Source organism: Rattus norvegicus, chromosome 9 (genome assembly GCF_021556685.1).
Source record: "Rattus norvegicus strain SHRSP/BbbUtx chromosome 9, alternate assembly SHRSP_T2T, whole genome shotgun sequence".
NCBI classification, from domain to species: domain Eukaryota; kingdom Metazoa; phylum Chordata; class Mammalia; order Rodentia; family Muridae; genus Rattus; species Rattus norvegicus.
In genome coordinates this window covers 78,631,321-78,659,007 of record NC_141542.1, presented here as the reverse complement: position 1 = coordinate 78,659,007, position 27,687 = coordinate 78,631,321, and the positions used below count along the sequence as shown (strand labels likewise).

At 39.5% G+C, this 27,687-nt stretch overlaps 1 protein-coding gene across 1 annotated transcript in view; it reads right to left on the bottom strand.

Moving 5' to 3' along the window:
- The window catches only part of Pard3b (par-3 family cell polarity regulator beta), a 1,028,371-nt gene that overhangs the window by 570,464 nt on the left and 430,220 nt on the right, over positions 1-27,687 (bottom strand). The window contains 1 exon segment of the mRNA NM_001191808.3: positions 597-706. Within this exon segment, the coding sequence (NP_001178737.1) occupies positions 597-706 (110 nt within the window).

The following is a 27,687-nucleotide window of genomic DNA, read 5'->3' as shown; positions in this document are numbered from 1 at the left end:
TAATTTCTCACTTATCAACTACAATATAGCAGTTACAAATTCGTTATCTCATAAGTATCTTTTCCTATGTGTATTTTTCTCCAGTTTCAATGGTGAATTCTAGAAAGTCAGTGCTGGTTCATATACTCGTGGTATTGGAAGCTAAACTGTATCCACATTCACTGTCATTCTGTCGTACAGAGCGCTGCTTTGAATCACTGAAAACACACCAGTCTGCCCTCTGACTTTGAAGGAGAACAGCAGCAGGCGTCTGCTGGCTAGAAACAGGGTCTCTGGAGCCAGACCACTTGCTTCAGTTCTGAGCCTCCTACATCATTGAACAAGTAGTTATATGTCCCTGCCTCACATTTTATCAGAAAGTCGGAGAATAAAGACTTGTCCTTACTTCCACGTAGAAGTTTAAATGAGGGTTTGACATACAATCTACGCTCTGTAAGTAATGTCCATCACTAACTATCCTACTATTAGACCATGCTATCTATTTTTATAATCACTACTCCTCATTTTATCAAAAGACCTGTATCTAATTATCAGCTCTTTGGAGTGGATGGGCAAGGCCCTTTGATCCCTTGAGATGTGGATGGTAAGATACCTACCAGAACAACAGGTTTCAAGCTCTGGCCACTGGGGCTTGCAGTGCTTGGCTGGGCATCAGCATGGGGCCCTGGTGCTGGGTCACTGCTTCTCCTAACCAGCAGCGGAGTGCCTGCAGGACAAAGGAAGAGGTGAGAGGTCAGACGGGCCCTGCAGAGAGGAGAATATAGAGCACAATGTGTTTTAATTAAAAGGGTTTATAACAGGCTTTCATGTTTTACCATCCTGTTTCTAAGGGTGCTTGTAAATGAACCCGCCCAGGCTCTCTGGCATCTCTAGGTAGGGCAGCATGCTTACACTCTATCTTTAACTCTCATCATTCCCTACCTGCATTTGAAAACCAGACATTGCATTCAGCAGATATGTTAGGTGATTCAAGATTGGGCAGTGGGCAATCTAAGAACTGTCCTAAGAATCATGTGGAAATTTAAAGATTAGTTATGCACAAGACTAATGAAGAAATTCAAACATTTAATGTAGTTTGTTATTCTTTAGACCTGCCATTTGCTGCTTCCCAAACCTTTTGAACAACGATCCACACTGAATGAGATTATGCAGTGAGCTAATGGCAGTAATGTCTATTTAAGTATACAAGGGATTGCTTCCATTCTGTCCCTTTCCCTTAAAGTAGACAAAACTGATAAAGAAAATAAGTTAGTTCTTCTAAAAATATATCCTGATTTCTTTTTAATTTAATAAAAACTCCCATTATTAAATATTTTAGCCAGTTATTAAATTCTGAAAAAAAAATCATACTGTTAGAAAGTTCAAATGCAATTCAACCTCAACAGGGTTAGCAAACCAACCACGCATGCTCACCGCAATTAGGCCTGGAATCATTTGCTTCATACAAACTTGGCTTCTGTATAGGGATTAAAAATGTAAAGAAGAAAACCTGCCTGAGGTTTAAAAATCTCTCACAAAAACCCTTAACCTTTTTATTTGCATACTCTGAGGGAAAGAGTGGAAAGGAGTAGAATGCAGCTTCTCGTTTATCAACATTCTGAAAATGCTCCCCCAAACTGCGATCGCTGTCCCATCTTAAAGGACATTTTCAATGCTGCTTTACCTCATTTACCAAAGAGATCTCATCTGTGCTACGGCAATTTTTTCTTTACACAACACAGAGTCACTAACACTTCTTAACCTTTTCCTTAACCTTCCTTTCTTGAAGACAAAACTTTCCACAGTTAGTTGATATGCTGTTTGAAAATAGAAACACTGTGACATAATGTATGAGCAGTCCCTTCTACTTTCCCTCTTTCCCCTTTACTTAATACAAACATCGCCCCATTATTCTTTACTTCCTCCATCACCAGTGTTAGAAACAACGGTCCGACTGTACAGCTGCAATTTCTTCTTCAATAAAGCTTGAAAAATAAGTTAGACTAGATGGAAAAATGTCTTAAAACTCAGGCTCATAGCAACTTTCTCACTCTTCCATTGCCCTTAGGCTGAACCCTGTCAGGGAATCGCCTGAATGATCAGTAGTACTAAGAGAACAGCTCCTCTAGATGCACTATTGTCAGGAATAGCTCATAGTAATTGAAGTCCCAAAGAAATTGGGAGAACGGGGAACGGAGACACCTTGAAACTCCCAATTATGTTCAAGTGTTTAATAAGGTGAATGTGCTACAATTTAATGAAATACAAATTATTGTGTTACAATTTCTCAAAGGAGAAAAAGTAAACAGAAAACAAGGAGTGTTGATTCACCATGCTATTTCCTCACTGTCAAAAACAAGGTGATGATGTAACAGAGAAAAGAAATAGTGACCAACAATCTCCGAAAATTTTAGTTATTATGACTTTTCAGCTGAGTCATATAATACATGAATATATATGTATATACATGTATACATATATATATACATGTGTGCACACATGCATATACAAACACATAAACACATCTTATACAACATATGAAATATATATATATCATATAGACATGCACATACATATATGCACACATACAGATACACACATATACTCACACTTATAGGTAACATACACAAATGTACATACATATACATGAATACAAACATACAGATACATTCATGCAGATATACAGAAATATGTATATACACATACAAAGGTCAGAATGTGGGACATGTGCTTTTTCTTAGATTATAAATGTCAAGCTGTAGGAGAGAGTCTCTCTTCAACCTTGAGAATATGAACCTCTGCCTCCTTGCTGTTTCTCTCCTGATTATGAGAAAAATTTAAATTCCTGAAGATGCTTTTGACATAACAGGGGCTCAGCATTTTGCCTTCACTATACCATAACATAGTAACGCATTTCTCAGGAGATGACAATTCAGCTTATTCCACTATATCGACTATTTAGAACATTACAACAATTTACGTATAGTACTCCTTTATTATATATGCCTTTCACGTTTTTCTGTATCAGTTGAAAACAAACTTAATTAATCAATATGCACAACCCCCCCAATCAACCAATCAACCTTTAAAATGGATGGATCTTTCTTAAACGTAGACTCAGCTCATTAGGAAAAAGTTTCCCTCTGTGGTTATTTTTTTTTCTTTCCACATTTGAATGTCTCCTGTTGAGTCACCTTCTAATTTTTCCCTGGCTGTCTTAATGTGTTAATAACAAGTGCAAATCATTTCATACTGGAATTAATAATGAGCATCTCAAAATATGAACTGTTATCTCGGTTTTAAACTAACCCCCCTCATATTATTTTTCAAACTGCCAACCCCTATTAGCAGACTTCTGTCAAGGAGGGTCTGACTTGCCACTCAAAGCCAGAGAGAGCATCCTTGTGTTCAGCGAAGGCAAACAAGGAGAGGGGTTAATTCTTAGGCCAATCTGTGAACACAGTAGAGCTAAAGTCACACTTCACAATTCAAGCTCACTAAGTAAGAGGGAGGGAACTCTGCCTCGTTTTTGTTTCCTTGTGGGGAGGGGAAAAAGTAAGCATGCTTATGTGCTGAAGGAGCTTGTAACCTGACTAAAGCGTGCAGATGCTAATATTGCTAACTGCCGTGCAGTGGTACCGTGGATGAGCCAATGGACTTTGAAAGTCACACGATTGAACTGTGCCTGTGTTGGCTCCGGACATTGAAAGTAGACTGTTCTGTGGTAATCCTCCCATTGAAAACCTACTGATGAATGCTTGAGGGAGCTGATGGGAAAGGGGGGGATACGAAGGCATGTACAACGCACGACTGACCATTGTGTATTCTTCACACAGGAAGATTATCCTGGACCCCTCAGATTTCCCACTAAAGAAGAGAAATCCTTTGAGATTTGCCATTAATGATATTAGCTTATCCCAAAGATCCATAAGATCAAATTCATTTTTAGGGAATATCATATAAATGAAAAGTAGCAAAATCTAGTTCTATGGTAATAATGCATAGCCTTAAAATTAGAATTGAAAGGTTTTTTTTTTAAAGATGGAGAGGGAAGGGCCCTCGAAGTGGGGAAAAACTTCTAACCATTGTTTTCTATCTAATTAAGAAGGCTCTTAGAGTTTAGTGGCAAAGGTATTCAGTTCAGCTCAAGAATTCATAGATAGCATGACTCCTTGCAGTCAGAGTATAAAAGCCGTAGAGGCGAAAATGAAATAGATAATGAATATTGCATGAAGCTTATCTCTACAGTTAAATATCTGAGGCTCAGGTGTGCAATGGGAGCAATGCAGTGGGGGAGTGGAGGTGATGACAGCACACAGCAGCCACAGCCTTACTTTTCATAGAAGAAAACACGGGGCAGAAGACACATGCCATCAGGTGTCTATATATATATGTAACAGATGGGCAGCATACAGATAACAGGAGAACCCATACCAATACACATCCATACCACGTAGTAAGCAAATCTCAGTTTTGTGTAGCTAGATACCCTGGGGCCATGGGAGCCAGCCATGCTACATGGAACAGAGGAAGAAACTCCGATGTGGTGCACAGCTGACAGGTTATGTGCCTGTGAAAGAGGATCTTGTTGTATTGAGCCCAGTTCTCACTAGGGTAGTGCAAATGGGTGCTCAGAGTGTCATTCTAAAGAAAACTTAAATATTCACAAAAGACATCTGTCTTCAAAATATAAGATGGCTGAGTCAGTTAGCACAGGCTGTATTTGGATGGAGCTTGCTTTCATGACAAGTGGTGTCATTTAATATTGAATTTGGAGGACCCTGAAAGACACGCTTGTGGGAGGAAAAAAGTAGAATTAGTTTTTAGGCATTTATGAATGATGCTGCATTTTCTAGTTATTAAACAATTACCAGTTTAATGATGGTGAAACTAATATACAAAAGAGGTACAGTTAAACATCCACATTCCCATTAAATGTTTCTAAGTCATTTTGTAAAAAAGAATTTTAAAATAACCAAAAATTAACTAAAAGCTCAAATTGTTACACTAAGGGGCCATGAAAGACATAAAGGCCAACATGAATAGAAGGTGGTAAATAGTTTCTATATAATATAAATTTTTCTTTTGATATGTGCCTAAGAATGCAGAGGGGTGAGGGAGGGAGAGAGTCAGGGGAGAGGGAGAGACTGACAGACATAATTTCTAATCTGAAGATAGTGTTTAGATGGAGTTGCTTAAATGACAAGTAATCAGACACACACACACACACATACCCAAAGAGAAGGAGAGGGAGGAGGGAGAGGGAGAGATAAGTTTTACATCTGAAGATTGTTTCAATGGAATTGCATAAATGATAAGAAATCATGTCATGTACTATTGAACCTGAAGGGCTTTGAAGGACAGGCCATTACAGAAGGAAACCAAGAATCAGAGGAATCAAAACAGGAAGCTCTTGGCAGCAGAGAAAACAAACAATAGTTTTAAACATGAGCCTCACATCAAGTCACAAGGACACATGTTCTAAATTGTGCAGGGAGTAGCAACAGCCATTTATTTATTTAAAGATGGTTAATGATCCTCCAGAGAAAAGCCAGCAGGGCAGCTTGTCAGTACTAGTGTTGCTTCACGCCAAGGCAGCTCCAGTGAATGCGAAGACACGACACTCTGTAAGAACAAGACGGTCTCCGGCTTAGGCAGCAGGGAGGGCAATGCCAAGATGCTGATTAGAATGTCTTCAGTCAGAGGCAGGAATGGAGAGAAGCTGGAGGAGAAAGTGGGGGATTCTGGTAACTAATTAAAACTACATTCTAATGAGCGTGAGCACAGTGGACAATTGTGATCCTTCTGTGTCTCAAATGGGGAAGAAGAATGGATGTTTGCTCCTAATGATTTGCTTTAAATTGGAAATGCTTCTGCGTGCTTCAAAAAAGCAAAGTCTAGGAAGCAAATATACAAAGATGAGAATGAGGTTGTCATTAGAAATCATATTGGGGTACAGAATAAAGGGTAGAGACAAATGTGATATGAGCAAAGGGCAAGTGCCTGTGTGTGTCCCCCTCACACTCTAAGGAAAAAGGAGCCAAGACTCCCTATTCTAGAGTCCTCAAATGAAATCAAGCAGAACCATGAGCTGTTACTGAAACCTCAGAAGAGTTTGGAGAATGTGTAGTGGGAGAGAAGGGAGGAACAACACTTCATGACAGCCCACGAGTGTGCGGGGCGTCTTCAGTTACTGCTATTCTGAAAAAAATTGTTCCTGCAATTCCATGGAAATTGCCAAAAGAAACACTTGTGGTTTACAGAAAAGGAAAAAAAAATTGTTTTAATATTCCTGACACAAAATAATAAGATAAATAGGGAAAATATTCTAAATAGAAATAACTTTAAATTGGTATGTCTCTCACATCAACCATGATTGGAATTGCAAATGGTAGAAAAATTTGTAATCTTAAAAATAGTTAAAGAAATGGGAAAAACTACAGGGAGTTAGGATTGCCCGTCAGCCAACAAGGACTGCGTCTTGGTGTTGGTGCACTGCATTTCCTCAGCCGACTCTGTAGGTACTCAACTGAGAATGCTACCATGAAGTTATGCAGGGCTTTCAAATGTGCCGAATGTATCTGCTACTAAAATATGAGTTTGTGCTTCAGAAGTTTGGCTCAACAGGCTGAAGCTCAGGAAACCAGGCTGTGAATGGTGACTGTGGCATTGTATAGCTCCTGGAATCCACTGCCTCTCTACATCCACCTCAGCATTAAATGAACAGGTTGGCATGTCTGGTAGCTTCCCCAAAGTCCTGGTCTAAGTCACAAGGAGACAGTGCTGTGATTTAAATAGCTAATGGAAAAGCTTAAGTCCAAAGAAGTGAAATTTCTAGCTTGATTTCTATGATACTTTTCATCGCTTGATATGTTGTGAGTGTGGGTCGTATCCCCTCTGTATGTAGGAGGATAGAAATCCGGGAACGGGATAGCTTCAAAATATTAGTAATCATTTTAATCTCAAGAAGTAGGCAGAAAGAAAGAGTTTGAAAGATGCAGATAAAAGGAAGGAGGACAGATACAGTATGGAATAGGCTGACATTTGCCCACAGATTCGTGGGCATCACTGTACTGGAGTGCGTCTATTGGCAGGTGATTCACACGTCAATTCCTACCCAGCCTGTCAAAACTTGAATGAAAGAGACCCAGTGTAAGCGGCACATCATTTATTCTTGGAGACAACTAGGTATCTTTTTGTGTGTGCTTTTATGAGTCTCAGAAAGGGCTGTTCAACTGCTGTCTAGCAAACTCCATAGCACTGATACCTGGAGACCCATAAAAAAATTGGTAATGATATCAATAGCTGCACAATTTATGGCTGAGTACTGAGCCGAGAACACTTTCTCCACAGGAGGGACTGACCTGCCCTGGGGCCGGGCCTGTGATGACTGCAGCAGCTGTGACATGCTTTCAGACAGACACTGTGATGGAAAAACCACACAAGAGAAATGAAGGCTGATTTTAGGTAGGACAGAACCTTCAGTCTTAAATATCACTCCATTAGGAAAGAGATTCCCAATATCACTATAAAGAGAAACAGAAGTGCAATATGACTAACATTTAGGGCCATTTATCTTTCATTTCTGACTACAAAGACTGTGCTTGTTCAATACATGATGGAACAAACAGAAGTAATTCACAGAAATCCTCCTGACTCCACAATGGATAAGAATGGACTCGAAGATCAAGCCTCTTGGAGAGTTGAGAAAGCTGCTTCCATTGGAGTGCTGTAGCTGTTAAAACACATGAAGAGTTTTTAAGACGTTTATTGGGGATAGGGTGGGGTGGAGAGATAGCTTAATGGTTAAGAGCATTGACTGCTCTTCCACAGGTCCTGAGCTCAATTCCTAGCAACCATATGGTGGCTCACAATCATCTATATTGGGATCAGATGCCTTCTTCTGGTGGGTCTGAAGACAGCAACAGTGTACTCATATATGTAAATAAATAATTTTTTAAAAAGATTTTTATTGGGACTAACACTTTTATCTCAAGATGGTGGTGCCTTCAATATCTTGTGTACTGTCAATATTCCTGAGTGTCTGGGCTCTTTCAACTATATGTTTCCACATTTCATCTGCTTGACATATACACATTTATATCTTTTAAAGTTATTTAAAGTAATTTATGGTATTCATCTGCTCAGTCTATATATAAGGGCAATTAATTCCAAGTTCTGATCATAGATTAGGTCAAAAGTGTCAACTAGAGTATTTCAAGGCAAACAAAAATCCTAGTGTTTGAAAGGTAAACACTCTTAAAAAGATATAAACCAAAATCATAAATAAAGATACATAAATTAATAAGTTCAAGTAAAATCTATTAAATAATCAAGGCTAACAGGGGAAACATAAGTTTGGTAGTTGACCTTCAATTCTTTGTTCTGGTTCTCAAGGACTGCAGGGGCTTACTCAATGTACCTCTCCAGTTACATTGCATGCTGAGTTCTCTGTCATGCGCTAAGTGCTGAACAGGACCACCCATAACTGCCTAAAAGTGCTCCGTGTCCTCTGATGCTAAATGATCATTATCTATATTACCATCTGATATAATCCTGTCACCATTTCAAGATCTATTCCCAACATAATAAACCATTTCTATTCTGCAATATTCAGATGCCAGAACTTCAGAGGGTCTCATATGCATGAAGTCCTTAAAAGGTCAAGGAGAAATCACTGTAACAGAATCATGTGATTATATGATTTTGTCTAACTCATCTGTGTGAGATTTTCATTTTCAATGTTTTCTTATACCTTTCCTTCTATTGGCTGACATTGGAGTGGCCAAGTGTAGTGGTTTGAATATGCTTGACCCAGGGAGTGGCAGTTTTAGGAGCCTTGTTGGAGGAAGTATGTTACTGTGGGCGTGGGATTTGAGAGATCCCAACCCCCCTCCTAGCTGCCTGGAGGTCACTCTTATGTTTGCCTTTAGAACAAGATGTATAACTCTCATCTCCTTCTTCAGAGCCATGGCTACTTGGGCCCTGTTATGCCCTTGATGATAATATTACCCTTTATGAGAGTTATGATGTCTCTTCACAGTCACAGAGATCCTAACCAAGAAAGAAGTTGGTATCAGGGACTGGGGTATTTCTATGATAGGTCTGACCATGTTTTTGTTTGAAAGAAAGAATGTGGTTGTTTGGGACTTTGGGTTTGGAAAGCAGTAGAATGCTTTAAGTGGGGCTTAAACTGAGCAGACCTGGCCCAAGAAGTCTCAGAGGAGAAGAATGTTAGTATGTGGTCTAGAGACTGTTTTTGTGGTATTTTGGTGGAAAATGTGGCTGAGTTTTGCCCTTGTCTGAAGAGCCTGCCTGAGGCTAAGTCTAAGGTCAAGAAAACATAGACAAAGGAAGTCTCAAAAAAGCCCAGCATAGACTTTGTCTGCTGGCTTACTCTCATGAAGAGTGTTTTGATTAAGTGGAGCAAGCTCAGAAAAGAAAAATACAGGGGCTGGGGATTTAGCTCAGTGGTAGAGCGCTTACCTAGGAAGCTCAAGGCCCTGGGCTCGGTCCCCAGCTCCGAAAAAAAAGAACCAAAAAAAAACAAAAAAAGAAAGAAAAATACAAAATGTTTGGTTCAGGTAATAAAGGGGTACTGGGAAGTGAAATGGAGCTGAATTCTGTGTTCAACTAGATAAACAAATTAGGGATTGGTAATCCCAAGACAAGATCCCACCCAGCTAAGGTTATTGCTTGTCTTTGCAGTTATCAAGCAGTAGTTATGTCGTGTTAGGTATTATTACCCTGTTATTGTTTTCATTTGGACTTTTAATCAGGAATGAACTAAAATCCAGAAATGGAGGGCACACTTGTGATCCAGATCTTGAGTCTGGAAGACACAAGTTTTTGATCCAGATATTGAGGAATAGTGGTCATGAAAAGCTTAGGCCTTGGCATGATGGTACACTCCTTTCATTCCAGGAGACAAAAGCCAGCTGATCTCTGATTTCAAGGCCAGTCTGGGACAGAGCAAATTCTAGTTGAAGAAAAGCTTAAGTCCAGGCATTGTATACACCTTTAATCCAAGCATTCAGGAGATAGAGCCATGCAGATCTCTAAGTTCAAGGTCAATCACAGAGCAAGTTCCAGGACAGCCAAACACAGGCAGTGAAGGAGTTGGAAAACAGAAACCTGGGGAATCATTTAATAGAAAAAGGGGGACATGTTCCAGCCCCAGCAAACATCAGAACTCAGCAGCTTTGGCCATGTGGCTCTGGCTTTAGAGTCAAAAATAGAAGCGATTTCTGGGACAATTGATGGTGGTTAGCTGGAGCTAGGAAATTAGTGGTGACTAAGAAGATGCTAGCATCACTGAGATGAAATCTTCTGGAAGGTGTTTTATGAGAGCACAGAGAATCTGTGTTCCAGAAATAGCCAAGGTTGTACCTTATGCTGCAGTTGGACTTGGCAATGTGTAAGAATCACCCAGTTGTTATCGGTTTTGAAGGCAAGAAGGAGTTGTGAGAGCAGCTAAGACTTGGTACTGGGAGAGGCCAGGAAAGGCTATTGGTGAAGATGCGGCCTCAGTTGCAATTGACAATCCAGGACTAAAGCTTGGCACCATGAAGGAGGCTATGAAAGACTATTGGTGAATCCTAGTTGTATTGGAAGACTCTAGCAAATTGGAGATGGCAGTACCATGAGGTGATCACCAAGAACAGTAGCAGCAGTGGAACAGAGTTAACTACAGCCTAAAGTGCTACAGAGGGCAGAGCTGGGGATGTGACACAAGCCCTTTGTAGGAACCTAGAAGACTATGTGTGAATCTCATACATTAGAACAAGAATCTGTAAAGTTAAAGTTGCCTTGGATACCCCAAGTTGTTAGAGATGTCAGACCCATGGAATACTGCTGAAGAAAGCTGCTAACATGGTGTGGAAACCAGCCCCCTAAAATGAAGTTTGTTGCTGCTGAATGACAGATCTACTGACAAAAATGAAAGGAGTTGGAGATCTGAAGAACACTTTGACATCAGACATGGAGACTTTGAATTTGGAATTTGACCAGTTAGTTTTTGGTCTTGCTTTGGTCCAGTATTTCTTACTATGATGTTTTGGAATGGTAACATATTCCTGTGATGATGGAGGTATGTAATCTTCCTTTTGACACTTAAGTGATTGGATAAATCTCAGAATAGACTGTGAACTTTGAACTTTAACATTGTCGAGACAGTTACAGACTATTGCATTAAATGTATTTTGTATGTGCTATGGCTAGGTATGGCTAAGTATTTGAATGATCCTATGGGAGGGAGTGGGATGTGGTTTGAATATGCTTGTCCTAGGGAGTGGCACTATTAGGAGGCTTGGACTTGTTGGAGGAAGTGTGTCAATGTGGGGGTGGGCTTTTAGAGACCCTCCTCTTAGCTGCCTAGAAGAGAGTCTGCTCCTCTGGATGAAGATATAGAACTCTCAGCTCCTCCAGCACCATGCTAGCCTGGATGCCATGTTGTTAATGGACTAGACCTCTAAACCTGTAAGTCAGATCCAATTAAATGTTGTCCTTTATAAGAGTTTCCTTGGAAGGCCCCAAGGTCTGAAACTATTACTGAGGCTATGGTATGCTCACAGAAAGGGACCTTTCTTGACTGCTCCCGAAAGACCCAACAAGCAGCTGAAAGATTCAGATGCAGATATTTACACCCAACCAATGACAGAAGCTGCTGATCCCTCTGGTTGAATTAGGAAAAGCTGGAAGAAGCTGAGGAGGAGGGCAGCCTCAACTAACCTGGACCCCCAAGGTTTCTCAGACACTGGACCACCAACCAGGTAGCATACACCAGCTGATATGAGGCCCCCAATATATATACAGTAGTGGAATGCTGGGTCTGGACTTAGTCAGAGAAGGTGCACCTAACTCTCAAGAGACTTGAGACCCCAGGGAATGGGTAGGTCTGGGAGGCTGGGGGTGGGGAAGTGGGGACATACTCATGGAGATGGGGGAAGGAGGTATGGGATGTGTAACAGTCAGAGGGTGGACCGGGAGGGGGAAAATCTGGATTGTAAAAAAAAAAAGATTAAATAAATAAAGATGTTGGATAAAAAAGAAGTTTCCTTGGTAATGGTGTCTTTTCACAGTCAAGAAAACCCTAAGAAATCCAGAATTTCTGGAATACTTAAGGGAAGTACTCTCTCTCTCTCTCTCTCTCTCTCTCTCTCTCTCTCTCTCTCTCTCTGTGTGTGTGTGTGTGTGTGTGTGTGTGTGTATGGAAATTTTTTTACCATAAAACACTAGTCATTGCTGATTATCCCCGTGAGTAATATAGGTATGCAAGTTTCTATCATTTGGTGTGCATGTTCCCCTAGTTCTGTGATGTTGGCTACAGCTTCAGGAATGTGCTCTATTTATATCTATCAGATAATGGACAAAGTAGTTGATGGGAGATTTATTCAGTCATTAACTGTATAAAAATCATAAATAGATATGGAAAGTTCTCTAACACAGACATAGTTGGAAATGAAACGTGAATTAAAGTCCCCGTGATACCAGGATAAAAACCTGTGAGAAGTTTCATGAATTACAGGTGTGCTTACCTGAAGGCCCACAGTTATCTATCCTCTAAGGCATTGTGTAAGCAATTTGATTCTGAAGTTAAAGATTGAATTATTAATTTATTCTATTAAAATGATGCTACATATGAAAAGTCATTAAATAATATAGAGACAAAAATCAGAGAAATCTGCTGTTCAAGTATTAACAAAAACATAGTAATTAAATATTATTTTGTATGTTATGGTATCACTAACATTAACTTTACTAAACTTATAATTCTTGCTTTTATAATTCTAAAAATAATTATTTGATATCAAATATCAATTTGGTATTTAAAATTCTTATTCCCTTTTAAAAATATTGATCTGCTCCGTTTCCTACAATTAGATCCTAATAAGATGTGGGGCTGCTTCTGTCTTTTTGGTGTTTGTTTATCTTACTCTGTCTTTTTGACTAGTCATATTTTATCTTGTATCTCCTTAATTTAGCCTTAATTTTAAATGATTGATTAAAATATTCCAGACAGTTGTCAAGCTTTCTTAATATTGTCACCAGGTGATAACACAAAGTATTATCATTGAAGGTCGGGTAGGGTATTGGCAACAAATTAAATAAATAGAGCCCCAGAGAGGTGACTTGTTGTTTGATGTGCTTGCCCAGAAGGATGGGGTCTTAAATGCAGATCCTCAGACACCTACATAAATGTTAGATAGACGTAGCAGTCCATTTGCAATCCCAGCCTCACAGGACTGAGGCAGGATCCTTAAAGCAAGATTGCTGGCAAGACTAGACATATTTGTCATAGGCCTTGGGATTTAAAAGACTTTATGTCAGTGAAAAAGGTAGAAGAGATTCCCAGCAGTGATCTCCCCTTTTCAAACACTTATGCACTCACACAGATATGCTTAGCAGTAGTTTGAACAAGAATGACTCCCATAGGCTCATGTATCTCATTCCTGGTCCCAGTTGGTAAAACTATTTGGGGAGGTGTGGCCTTCTTGGAGGAAGTGTATCACTGAGGATGTGCTTGAAGTTTTCCAAAGCCTTGTCAACTCCAGTTAGTTCTCTCTGTCTCTCTCCCTCTCCCTCTCCCTCTCCCTCTCCCTCTCTCTCTCTCTCTCCCTCTCCCTCTCCCTCTCCCTCTCCCTGTCTCTCTCTCTCTCTCTCTCTCTCTCTCTCTCTCTCTCTCTCTCTCTCTCTCTCTGTCTCCTTTATGGTTGTTATCTCAACATGTAAGCTTTCAGTTTTTCCTCCAGCACCATGTCTGTCCGCCTGCTGCCATTTAGGCATAGACTTATCTTCTGATCCTGTAAGTCTAACTATTTCTTCTGTGCATTGCCCTGTTCATGGTGTTTCTACCCAGCAATTGAAAAATAGCAAAGATATGTGTCCACAGACACATGAAAAGAGGAAAACAAAAAGTAAAAAATGAATTGATACAAACATTTAAGGGTAATTATAAAAATTTAAGCCAAGAATACCAAAAAATAAAATAATAAAATAAAATAAAAAGGCAAGCAGAAGAGAGGAGGCAAGAGTACACCCCCAACTCCTTACTGGCAATCAGCTTACAAAACTCTGAAGCACCTAGCAAAATGGACATGTAACAGGATGGATGCCAAACAGAACTAAACAGAGATAGAGGCCCAAAGATGAAGCTTTCAGTTTGAAATTTCTGGACTCTAAAATGTCTCTAAAGAAGGATTTTTTTAAAGACCATAAAGTATCCAAGCCCCCCATATGCAAATAAATTGCTACTGTCAGGTTTGTTTCCCTTCACCCAACACTCTTTTCTTTAGCGTCAATGTTTATTTTAAAACAAACACCGTTCACACCAATGCTGCATATGTTATCACCCGTGTGACTTAATAGCAAATGAGCAGGAATGTGACATCAATACCCATGTTAAACAGCTCAGGTGGAGGCGCATGGATACTGACTAAGGTCTTGTCAATTACTGTGCTTTATGACTGAAGCCATTGCCCTGCTGGTAGGTCTTTCAGGCTCCTATAATTTATAATCTCAGATGCTAGATATTTATGAGGTAAATTTATATTCAAAAGATTTATGGTAACCCATGCCAAAGCTAGAGAGATGATATTTGAGTTTACTTGAAAAATTCTTTGGAACAAGTGAATTTTAAATGGTATTTGAAATGCAGAAGATATATAAAATGATACAGTGGTTGTTTTAGTTAGGGTTTCTACTGCTGTGATAAAACACCATGAAAAAAAGGAAACTTGGGGAACAAAAAGGTTTATTTCAGCTTACAGCTCTCAAATCATGCTCTATCATGGACAGAAGTTAGGGCATGAACTCAAGGCAAGGCCCTGGAGGCAGGAACAGAGGCCATGGTGGGATGCTGCTCACTCGTTTGCTCCCCATGACTTGCTCGGCCCACATTCTTTTATAACTCAGGACTACCTGTGGGATGGGCACTCCCCCTTCAATCTGTAATCAAGTATACTCTTCACAATGTTGCCTTTTAGGCCAATGTGGTAGGGACATTTTATTAATTTGGAGAATTGAGAGTCCTTCTTTCCATATTTAGCTTATGTCAAGTAGATTAAACACAAGACAGCACAATGGTGTGAAGTATATTTATAGTAAGCAGAATGGTACTTTAGTTTAGAGGGTAACAGCAGGTATCCAGGCATGGATATCAATTTTCTCAGCCAGGAAAAAGACATGGACTAAATGACTAGGAGCCAACTCACTAATTGAGAAGTCTGAGGAGTGATTAGAAGAACAATGCCAGAAGATATATAAATGTAAAGGTTTTAATTTTTCCAGTTGAAATAACAGTAATGTTCTAATAGGAGACACTGCCTAGCATGGTTTTAGGCACTGATTAAAACTTTTGCAAAGGCATTAGTACCTTATGAACATACAGACATTTCAGCTGAGAAAGTCAGGGAGGAGTTGTCTTCTTTGTGGTTTATTTAGTAATTTCCTTGCAAACACCCTGAAGTGAAAATGGAACCATGTTCGGGGTAGGGAGGCAGATGGTCTTGGGGTGACTGCCTGACTCAGGGTAGAACGTATTTGGGATAACTCCTCAACACAATGATGCTGGCCTACCCCAATGTCTTATGGAACAATTCACATATCCTAAACTTCAGGCTAGAGCACCCAGTAAGTTAACAACCTTCTAAAGATTAGGCCACTGAATCCTCATGGGAGAAGCAAGCCATGCTCTCAGACCATTGACCTATACCTGTCAACAATTACTGGCTACATCAAGCACTAAATTCAAATCACCAAGTCTTTCATAAATAAGAAACACCCATGAGTCAATTCTAGGTGTGCCAGGGACAGATTTATAAGGTTTACAAGCTATATTGAAACCTCTGATCATTACATTTTATTGCATCGTTTGGTTCCGTGACAGAACTGCAGGAAGTAGTGAGGTGTGGAGCCACTGTTATCTCTAAGAGAAACTCAAATTCTGGTTTTATTCTCCTGTCCGTGTGCCCATATGTTGTCTACTGTGTGACAGTAAAGCAAAGGCCCCTCAGAAGACACTCTTCTGATGATGTGGATGGCATAGTTTCTGCTAAACAACACTCAAATGTCTAAAGAAGGCTTATCAACTGTGGTTCAATGCAGAAAACACAAATCCCAGACTTCTCCAGCAGGGAACATGCCTAGTGAAAGGACTTGAGGAACAAATCAGGTTCTTTGCTCCATGGAGATATTTCCAACATTTGTGGGCATGGTTGGAGACCTCATTTGTTGACCCATATCTGCTCCTGGAGCCCACAGCTCCATCAGGCACCTTTTACTGAATACATCTGGCCGGTAGGAAGAGGTCGTATTCTGTCCATGATGTCAAAATGATCCATCTGTTCAAGCCTTTGTGACCTCATATTAGACAAATGAAATCTAATACACTTTAAAGAAGTCTGCAAGACCACCCAGATGTTTCACATGGCTGCTGTTTTGCTACTAAATAGCTCCATTACCTAGACTGCGGAACATTACCCCGCCGACTAATTCACTCAGTGGCAAAGCAAGGCAATGATGCACACAGATCATTATTGGCCTTTCCTTGTAATAGCATGTCAAATTCAATATGCACCAAAGTGCAAAGGCCACAGGTACAAAACCTGGTTCCATTTATGTGATTCACCAGAAAGAAACAAACTATTGATATTAGCATCATTAGAGGTCTAACTTTTAAGGGGAAGACATTTGGACTTAAGAATGTCTACTAATGGTGAATTACAGGGAAGCAATAATTCAGTTAGAAATTAAAATATTCTCTACAGATGAATTTTTGAGAGTCAGGAGAATAGATGGATTCGTATCAAATATAAACATCTTAAGTAACTAAATGTCTGGAACAATTAAAGGTATCTAAAGAATTCTATTCTTAGAACAAGAACATTTTTATTCCTCTTTTCCCATAGGTTTTAGGAAAACCACAGGATATCATAAGATGTCTATAGAGGTTGGCAACACCTCTCCTACCCAGCTTATGCCCTCAGTCCATTCTCTATGTCACTGCCTCTGAGAACTACATGGTGCTAGGTCAGTGCTTATTATAACAGAAGAGCATGGAAGAGCCCATATTATTAAGAAGTCATGAAATAACAAATGATAGCAGACCTACTGAGATGAAAGGGAGCTGGATGACAAACTGTAAGAGCACCAGCCCACCACCTATGACAAAAATCAAATTGAAGGTGCTGACAAGAGGTCGGTATCTACATCAGACAGCTTTTGAACTGGTCTGATGGTTTCTGGGAGGTCCTTTAATTTGAGACAAAGGAGCATTTGATTCAGGTCTCATTGGCACAGAAAAAAACTAACATGTGGTACTGCTTTCAAAAAGGACCATAAGAGGAAAGGAGAAGTTATCCTTATGAGTTCTACAGGAAACACTGAATGCTATTGGAATTGTCTTTCTATGGTATTCTAGATATCAAGGTACACATGTACAGGTACACACAACACACACCCCCACAGGGATGGCACATGGCTGTCCAAATGCAAGAAGCAGAATTAGCAACCATGCCAGTAATGCTCCTAGGTAGTTTATTTTTATGTATACACGAAGTGGGTCATATGTAGGGTGTCGCTTTAGCTTGTGGAAATCTTCCTATGTGTTCTAAAAGTTTCACGGTTTTAGCACGTCTTCTGATGCCCGTTATTCATAACCACTGTTCACACTCAGAAGAAGCCTTTAGATGGTCTTCAAAGAGAAAACCCAGCAATTCCAAACTAGATTTACATACTACAAAAATATTTACTACCAAGCAAAGCATATGAGCAACACATCTTATGCAGGGTGGAGATAAAAGACCCCCCCCCACACACACCAGGAGGATGTAAGGGAGTGACAAAGTCACATGACAAAGGGCTACGCATACTACGATGAGAGGAATTAATAACCATGAAACAATTTGCTGGGGCTTCTACTTCTATATTCTAATTTTATAAGCTCTTATGTTTAGAATACAGATTTCATAAGCCCTTATGTTTAGAATAGATTTCATTTCCTATCTAAAACAAACATATGGTATCAAGCAGTCTTTTAATGCTCAGATTTAAATTAGTTTTAAAGAGATAAAAAGACTGAAATAGTTCTGCTATTTGTGCATGCTTAACAGCAATATTTATGTCAACATATTGGCAAGGAAAATGTAAGGATCCTTGTATCTCACTGGGCCCACAGTTTCATTTTAGAAGGAATACAACACAACTGCTTGATATATTTGCAGTGTCATATATCAATAAGGTGGAAGCCTAGTAGACTTGCCTCCAACAACTTTACAGCAAAGAATTCAATTCTACACTGCCGAGCGACCTTGCTGAGCAATGTGATGACTGCGTCTGTCTGATGGTTTATTTCATTCAGATACCACATAGTCATTGTGACTTTCTTATTGTGCATATGACACATGGTCAGTGTCCTCCAAGACTTCAAGGAGAGTCTAGGCTGCTTTCCTTGCAATTTACTGCAGTGAAATCTTTTCCTCCTAATAGTGTGTTTCACAAAATTGAGTCACAACCCATTTGTGAGTCTTGAACATAAGCTAAAAGGCTTAGCATTCTAACACATGAATGATGAAGAAAAGATGACATAATAGAAAGAAAAGTTCTGAAACTGCTTCCCTGGAGGATTCTCTACAGCTGCTTTGCATCAGGAAACTGGGTATCATCTTTGGGGATCATCAGCTCCTTAAGGAATCCTATCTGGCCCAAGATTCAGTCCAATAACCCTCCACAGCCTTTCTGGGTTCGGAGATTTATGTCCTGATTAACATTTATTTTCCCTAGGCATTTACTGGAAATCTGCTAAGTGCTAGGAAATGTGTTAATTACTGGGAAAACAAAGATTTCTATGACAGTCTTTGACCTTCAAAGGGCTCCAAGGAGAGAGATAATATGTAAGGTGATGTCACTAGAGATATCTATGAAGTCACTGAAAATTCTGTAAGAGCAAGAAAAACTATAGCTATAGAAGTTGGAGGTGAATTTACAGGACAGTTGATCATTGTGAATATTTGCACATATCCATCCATCCATCCATCCATCCATTTACCCATCCTTCCATCCATTCATCCACTATGTTCAAGGGACTCATCTAGGAGCCAAAGGAAGTTTACATGAATAACATGTAGGAATACATTAGAAAACTCAACTGTAAGATAAAAAGAGGGTTACTGGACAAGTTAAGAAAAAGATGGTGATGGGTACCAGGCAACAAGATGCCCCCGAGATGGAGAGGTCATTTATCTGTTGAAATTAAAGAAAACATAGCTGGTGATGAGTGCTTGTGGACAGTAGAAAAAGGTTCTGATATCACAAACAAAACTGGCCTGTGTTTTATCACAGCAAAAACAAGACAGTCATGTGCATATATATTTGTGAATGTATTATACTAAGGAACAAGACAATGAACTATATCAACACAGTGAGAGTAGAGATAACACATCAACTACACAGATTGAAAACGAGATCTAACTCTGGTTTTAATAAATTCCTGCTTCAAATCTTTCATTTTGAATATCTCAATAAAACAGAATCAACTCCTTTCCCTATGTTCCAAAGTTTTATGTCCTTTCTTGATATTTTATTCTTTCTGGTACCATTGGAAGTATAAATGTTTTCTTGATTACTTTTTCACTTTAGCACACATAAACACAAGTGATTTTGAGCCTTGGAACTTTATTGCATTTATCATTCTTAAGAGTTTATTGGGAGAATACTTAAGGGTTTCTACATAAAAATGTATGTTAGCTATGAAGAGAGAACAGAGTTTTATTATTTTCTAATTGGGAAATCATTTATTTTTTTCTTACCCGATTGCTTGGGCTAGGAGTGCTATTATATCATATAGAAGTACTGATAGTGACTGTGCTTGTTTAGTTACTTATAATGGGGATATAGACTTTCAGGATGGAGATACAGACAGTTGGTAGGGTATTTTCCTGGAATATAATAGCGCCTGGTTCCTGTTCTCAGTAGCATATGAACTGGGTATGCTGATGCATATATGTAATGCTAGCATTCAAATCAATGGGCAGAGGCAGGGACATCAGGCAGGACTTCATCTACCCAGTGAAGTTGAGGACAGCCTGGGATACATAAGACCCTCTCTCAACAAAATGTTTCAGGATTTTCTCTCTTGAGCATGATATGTATTTTTTATGCCCTTATCTGATCTGGTATTATACTGAAGTATAGTTCCTATAAATCTGAATTGTTAGGGCTTTTTGCTAAAAAGTAAATTGGATTTTGTCAAATAATTTGACATGATTATTTCACATTTATTAAGATAAATTTATCATTTATTCTATTCATGTGAGATAAAATAACCTTTCATGGAAATCATAATATGACTACTGATAGAAGAAATTAAGGGCATAAACAAAAGACATCTTTCCTTATGTATTGGAAAAAGATAACGTACTTTAAATGTTCATACTAATCAAGACTCAACACAGTATCTATCAAACGTCCTATGACATTTTACACATAGATTTAAAAAATTCTAAAAATTATATGCAATCAAAAGGCTTATATAGTGAAAGCAATCTTGGCAAATGAACCAAAAATAATAGTATCAACATCACGTGATGTAAAACTATTTTACAACGCTCTAAGTAACATAAACAGTTTGTCAGTGGCTTGCAATTAGCCATATAAACCATAGGAACTGATGAACAATGCACAAATAAAACACCTATACACAATCAATTAGTATTTTACAAAGATACCAAAACATAAAATTGGGAGTAAATCGTATCTGCAATAAGAAGTAATGGGGAAAAATGCATGTCCAGGTAGAAAGTAAGAACCCAGGCAGCTGAGCATGGCAGTGCATGGGCAACCACAACCCTTGGGAAACAGAAGCTGATGGGTTGGGAGTTTGAAGCAAGCCTGGGCTACATAATAAGTTCCAGATCATTGGATTGCAGAGTGGGATCAATATTTAAAATAAAATAAGTAAGCAAAAACCAACCAAAGAACAAACTTCAAAAGGAACGAAGTAATGAGATAATTAATAGTATAAAAATTAACTGAAAATGCAGCATTGGACAGGTTAAACTTGTTAGTGGGAATATGGGTAGAAATGCATCTATGAAGATGTTGGTTTTAAGCTGTTAATGGGAATATGGGTAGAAATGCATTTATGAAGATGTTGGTTTTAAGCACCGACACATGAAGATAAAGAACAGGAACAAAAGCAAATGTATGGAAGTGGTACAGGATCAGATTTAAACTCTCTTTATGGCAAAGCAAAGCAAACATGGAGGGTCATCTATAGGCTCAGAAAGTATTTGCAACCAAATATTTGATAAGAAATTAATGGTCAAAATGTTTAAGATATAAATAATCCAATAACAAAAACCAAGGTGTGGATTTAGCATAGTGGTAGAGCAATTGTCTAGCACGTACAGACCCAGAATTTGTTCCCCCATATCTCAAAAAAGAAACAACATAATAAAAACACAAAACAAAAAAGGAATGGAATAGAAATAGATAACATGATTGAAAAATGTTTGTATATCTTTTCTATGAAGGTATACAAATGTCCAAGAGGTTACATAAAAACGTGTTAAATCCTAATAATAGGGAACTATAAACAATAATGATAATGTAATGTTGCTTCATACATGTTAAAATCGTTGTTATCAAAAGAATAATGGCTACAATATGTTGGCTGTGGGGAGAATATGGAGAAACAGAAATCCTAGTGATAGAATGGGGGTTTTACAGAGGGGAAACCAGGAAAGGGGATAACATTTGAAATGTAAATAAACAAAATACCCAATAATTTTTTTAAATGTAAAAATAAAAGAAATGACATCATGGCACATCACTTGTGTGTAGAACCTACTACGTACATCAAATCACAGGAGCAGAAAGTAGGATAGCAATGTCTGGGTGAGGCATGAGGGAAGTGACTAGGGTTAATCAGTGTCAGTGTTCAGTTATAGTATGACCAGGTTTTGAAGACCGAATGCTTGGTAATGTGAATAAAATACTGTGCAATCTACTTGGAAATACGTAAGAGAAAATAATATCAGTACCACAGATGCACAGACGTAACTCAGAACATCAACCAGTACACAAACTACTGCACCACCTCCTTCTTACCTGGACTACACATACTTTGTATCTGTGAACTAATTAAATGTCTCAGAATCATATGTTAAACTTCCCCCTTATGGTCTTCCTTTGTTTTCTCCTCTGGCTGCCTTTCGTCCCTACATTCCAGCTTCCCTCACCATATTGGAGCTGTGAATCTTTCCAAATTCACCCAGTGGCGTTTGCACGGAAGCGCTAGTTTACCCTGTCTACAGTTCCTCCACAGTTCATCTGCACAAACTGGGCTTCTGCTGGCTTTCCCCATCGTCCTGTTTTATTGTTTTTATGGCTGCAGTGCCACCACTGGAGATCTTTCCGTGTCCCTGTTCGCATATGTGATTTCTATCAGCCGGAAGGAAGCTGCTGAAGAGCAGAGAGCCTGTCAATCCTCTCTGTGTTGTTTTCTCTAACGCCTGCTGACTGTGAGAGTTGGGATAAGTACCGGTTGAAGAAAATCTGAATCGGCGAATAGAGCCATAACCAAGAGAGCAGAAATGTAGGCTGCTGGCCCAATTTACAAGGTCATGGGTCAGTGTGCTGAAGGACGGGAGCCCATGGTCAAGGTAGGGCATGTACTTTAGAATTTAAATCATAGGACAGTGGCTTTTAGATGGCCACTTAGCAGTAGTAACACAGAACGCTGATCATACTAAGAACACAGAAAACATAAGAAAACAGCCTATACCTTCTGATTTTCAAAGAGAGGATCTGTGAGGAGAAACCTGTGGCACAAATTCTTTCCAGAATTTAGACCAAAAAACATAGACTGGAGGGGTGTGTGTGTGTGTGTGTGTGTATGGGTGTGTGTGTGTGTGTGTGTGTGTTCATGTGTGTGTGTGTGTATGTGTGTGTGTGTGTGTGTGTGTGTGTGTTAATTATTCTTTAAAGGATTCACTATGAAATACAATTTCCCCAGGATAATAAAAGGTGTCTCCTGTGTTAGCAGCGAGTCACCCAGCATGCCAAAGGGCACCATCCACTTGTTTGTCCTTTGGGCAGATCTGTAGAAGAAAGGCTAGTGTTTTTGGCAATGACAGCAGCCCAAAAGAAAAACACAAGCGCGATGGCCCATTTCAGGTAGCCGTGAATCACCCTGATTACAAGCCACCAGCGTGCAATCACTGGCGCACAGAGCCTCCTGACTAATAGCCATGAGCAGTTTGCCTTTGCTATCTAAGTGTTGCAGACTGAACACACTCTTGCCTGACCTCGCTTCAGCATTAATACCTGAATCACAGCCTGAGGGAGCTCAATATTCCTCTGCGAGAAAGAAGATAAACAGCAACAATACGAAGATGCAGGCCTTTTAGTGCTGCCAGTTAAACCGATGCATTTAATCTTCCTTCGGCATCTACAACGTCTGTGATTATCTCTTGGTGGGATGACATATACTTGAACACTGTTGTGGAAAGCCAGTTCCTAGAAGGTGTTTCCAAACACCAAATGGTAAACAATAAAAAGGCAAGGCAAAGCAAAACTCAGTTACATTCATTATCACAGGCATACATCACTAGGTTACCAGAGGACATGCTGTTTATGGTTATATAACCAGATAAAACCCCATGATTATTGAATATTGCAAATACCATAAACTGATGGGTTTGATTATATACATATAATATATATATATATATATATATATAATTTCCTTGTTTACAATATGAACAGTCTTTTCTGGAAACACATGCCATGAATGTCTTATAGATACATGTACATATACATATATGCATCTACATACATATACATATACTATATGGAAATTGTCCAAATCATATGGTTCTTAATGAACTTGTTATACTTGTTTATTTATTATGTGTATGTGTAGAGGGGTGAGTATGTCATGGTCTATGTAGGAAGGGCAGAGGACACTTGGTAGAGTCTTTTCTTCCCTTCTACCATGTGGAATTCAGAGATAGAGCTCAGGTTGCCAGGTGGCAAGTTTGCCTGCTGGACGATCTTGTAGACCCTGAGCCATCTTATCAGCCTGGTTTCTTCTGACTTTGGTCTACTGCAAGGGATTAAATGCTAATATCTTGCAAGAACGAATTGACAAGCATATTGGATAAAATTATACTTAACAATCACTTTCATTATTAGAACTATAAATTCATTATCCAAGGTCAAAAATTAAACAACTATGAGGCATGTTCTTGAGGGAGAATTAACCCACGTGGAAAACCATGTTGATGTCTACATGGTTAATGCAACACTCAACAGAAGCTCACCGTGTACAAGTCTCATCGAAAACGGGCTCTGTGTGTATCAGTCTTCACAGCTACTTGAAAAATGAAGGTGGAACCCATTGTGTGGCTCAAGAAAGGGAGACTAAAGGAAGCTTATGTGTTTGTCCTGGCCTAGCACATGGTGGGAAATAAGACTCAAATCCCAGTAGATACCTTTAAAAACCTAAGCTCCTATGCCTACATACTAAAGAGTTCCAAAGTAAGAATCTTGTGACTAAACGAAAGTCCTGAAGATGCTCGTACAACCCACACCTGCTTGTCTATAGAGTGGGCGGTGACAGCCTAACCCAGCATGTGTATGCTTCTGTCTATCAATGCATCCTATAGCAAGGCAACGCCTAACACCTTTCGTTGTGTTAACTCAACTTGCAGCAGACATGCTATATACACTCCCTTCAAAGCAAACATTTCCTGACCACTTTATGAAAGAGGGCTTCAAGCCATAGCTGGAATTCCATCACCTGATTCTTTGGGAACTGAGAACAGGGTATAACTAGTCCATGCGCCACTGCCTCCCCTCCAAATAAAGGCCACTTCTACTAAAAATAAAAGCACGAAGGCACAACTACAGGAGCTGATCTGAGGAAAGTTATGTACATTGAGGATCTTCCAACAGAGAGCCTGACCACCATTATCACAGGTAGTTCCTCCGTAGCCAGTCTTTCTCCCACTTCTTTGCTGGGAGGCCAAAGGTGGGGACCTATGGAAGCGGCATTGCTGCCGTGTACAATTATTATTTTAATCGACATTGTGCTGTGTTAATGAGTGCCAACCATGTACCAGATGGTGTTGAAAACAAAGCCTTCCCTGCAATCCCGCCCAGTGGGATCACCACCTCTCCTCTCCGTGAAAGCGATCGCAGAAGTGGTAATGAGCTAACTCCGATGCAAGCGAACTTCTAATCCCCCGACACCTTCTGATTGGGCATTGCACCAAGATTTGGCATAGAAAAGGCACCTGGAGTGCTGTCGGATGATCTCTTCAGGGATAATGGACCAGGGAACTGAGCCTGTAATGATTTCATATCAGTTTGTTCAAGTTCAGTTGCTATTAATTGGGTTCAAGTTCAGCTCCAGTTCACACAATCTAAATAAATAGCTGTTGCCACCAGCCTAGAGCCTGGCACGGTGTGTATCTTTGTAGCTAACAAGAAGCAAACGAAAGAGAATGATGTTGAAAAATGCCTTGAATAAATGTTGTCTGCTACACAGCCTGCCTAGTTGCCTTATGTGTGGGGGAAGGGTACAAACAAATGCTATTCTGGTTTCTTACAACTGTGCATGTTATATGGCTTAGCAAATGATCATAATGAAGAAGGCAGCTTGGAAACAGGTTATTGACTAAGGCATGCATTTGATTCTACAGGGCGGCTTCAGGCACATTGCTGACTTGAAGCCAGTCCAGTGTGGAATCCTGATTTTACATTCTCCATCCACCTTGGAAGCTGTAAGAAGCTAATTCTATTGTAATCCAATTAAAACCTGAAAAAAGAAATCTTTTAGAAAACTTCATTGCTAAACAGAGAAAAAGAGCAACATTGCAGAAAAATGTATTTAAAGGGGCATTGCATATTTTATTGAAAAAAATCAATCTAAAATCGATTTTGGCTAGCTCACTAAAATTCACTTTAAATTGGTTTAGCTATAATAAATTTGAAATACATTTCTAAAGATCATTTTCAGGAAATTTTGAATGGAGGCAATTTCCAATTCAATGCTATCTGGAAAGTTCTAAGTTCTGTTAGAATCCAGTCATAAAAGCTGTGTATAGTTGGTTTGAGAAAACATTAGCATGTGTACATACAATTATGTATAGAAAGCAACATGTACAGGTAATATTAGACAGCATATACATATATATGTATGTATATATTTATTTACTTTTGTGATATCATAATTTTACATTTAAAATATAACTGATTTAAGTAGAATATCTTACCCATAGTTATTTTTATCATTTTTACTTACTAAGCCAAAGCAATGAAAAAAGCAAATGACTAAAATCAGGAAATTAAGTTATTTGTTTAAAAAGTGATTTTTGATGGTTTCACTTTCCTTTTCTGTTTTAGTTGTGTGAAATAGTAAAAGGCTATTTACCTGATGTATAACTAGGGCAGCTTTTTAGGCTTCTTTTTTTTCTTCTTTCTTTTCTTTTCTTTTCTTTTTGTTATTGGATATTTTTTTAATTTACATTTCAAATGTTATCCCCTTTCCCAGTTTCCCCTCCAAAAACCTGCTATCCAATCCCCCTCCTCCTGCTTCTATGAGGGTGCTTCCCCACCCATCCATCCACTCCTTCCTGCCTTCCCACCCTGACATTCCCTACACTGGGACATCCAGTCTTGACAGAACCAGGGGCTTCTCCTCCCACTGATGCCTGACAAGGCATCCTCTGCTACATATGAGGCTGGAGTCATGGGTCCCTCTAAGAGTCCTCTTTGGTTGGTAGTTTAGTCCCTGGGAGCTCTAGTGGGTCTGGTTGGTTGATATAGTTGTTCCAACTTATTATAAAATAGAAATGAAATGGAAAAATAAAGAGAAAGTGTCACTGAACAGTGGGCAAAAAAAAATGTACCCACAGTGTCCAGGACAATGCTTTCAACATACTATCTGCTCAGTAAGCCAAATCTGCTCTCCTACACCAAACAGCAAACCCATGCTCCTTCCAGGGTGCGGCTGGTTCCCTAAGTGACCCCTCCTAGTAGTAGTCTGAGCAGCTGCTAAGATGTGAAGATTTAGGATGTGAGCCACAAGGATTTGTGAACTCAGAGCATGAGCAGATGCAGGAAAACACCATAATAAATAACTTGCTTGCTGCCTACAATAAACTAAATCACCCATAGGTCTGCCTGGATAATTTATTCTCCAGTTCAGCTGCTCATGCTCCAAGAGAGATAGAAACCTGAAGTTCAGCTGGTGTGACTATTCCCGACCACAGGCAACTCTGTGTCTCCGAGCTACTTCCCCACTGTAGGTAGGAACTTGAAACTGCTCACATTTGCCTCCTTTGTGACACAAGGTTTACCAACTGGAGGCAATGCAAAAGGACGTGGTGCTTTCTCTGCCCTACTGTCCCTGTCATCTCTATCACCTCCCTCTGAACTCTGCCGCTCCTTCAGCTGAGGTGCTCCAAGGCGAGGCCGCTGAGGGATTTCTTCCTGGTCAAATTTCCAGTTCAAGTGGTTAGGATCTCTGAAGGGATGGCCTCCAGGGGACCCTGCTTCAGGTTGATGGTTCCCACCTGTTTACCATTAGGCCGTCCATATTAACCTTTGCCTTGTTTGCTTGACTCTGCCCATCTCTGATTTCAGGTTGAGAGTTTAGGGACAGAAGTGGCATACAATGTTGCAGAAGGCTAACCCCAGGGG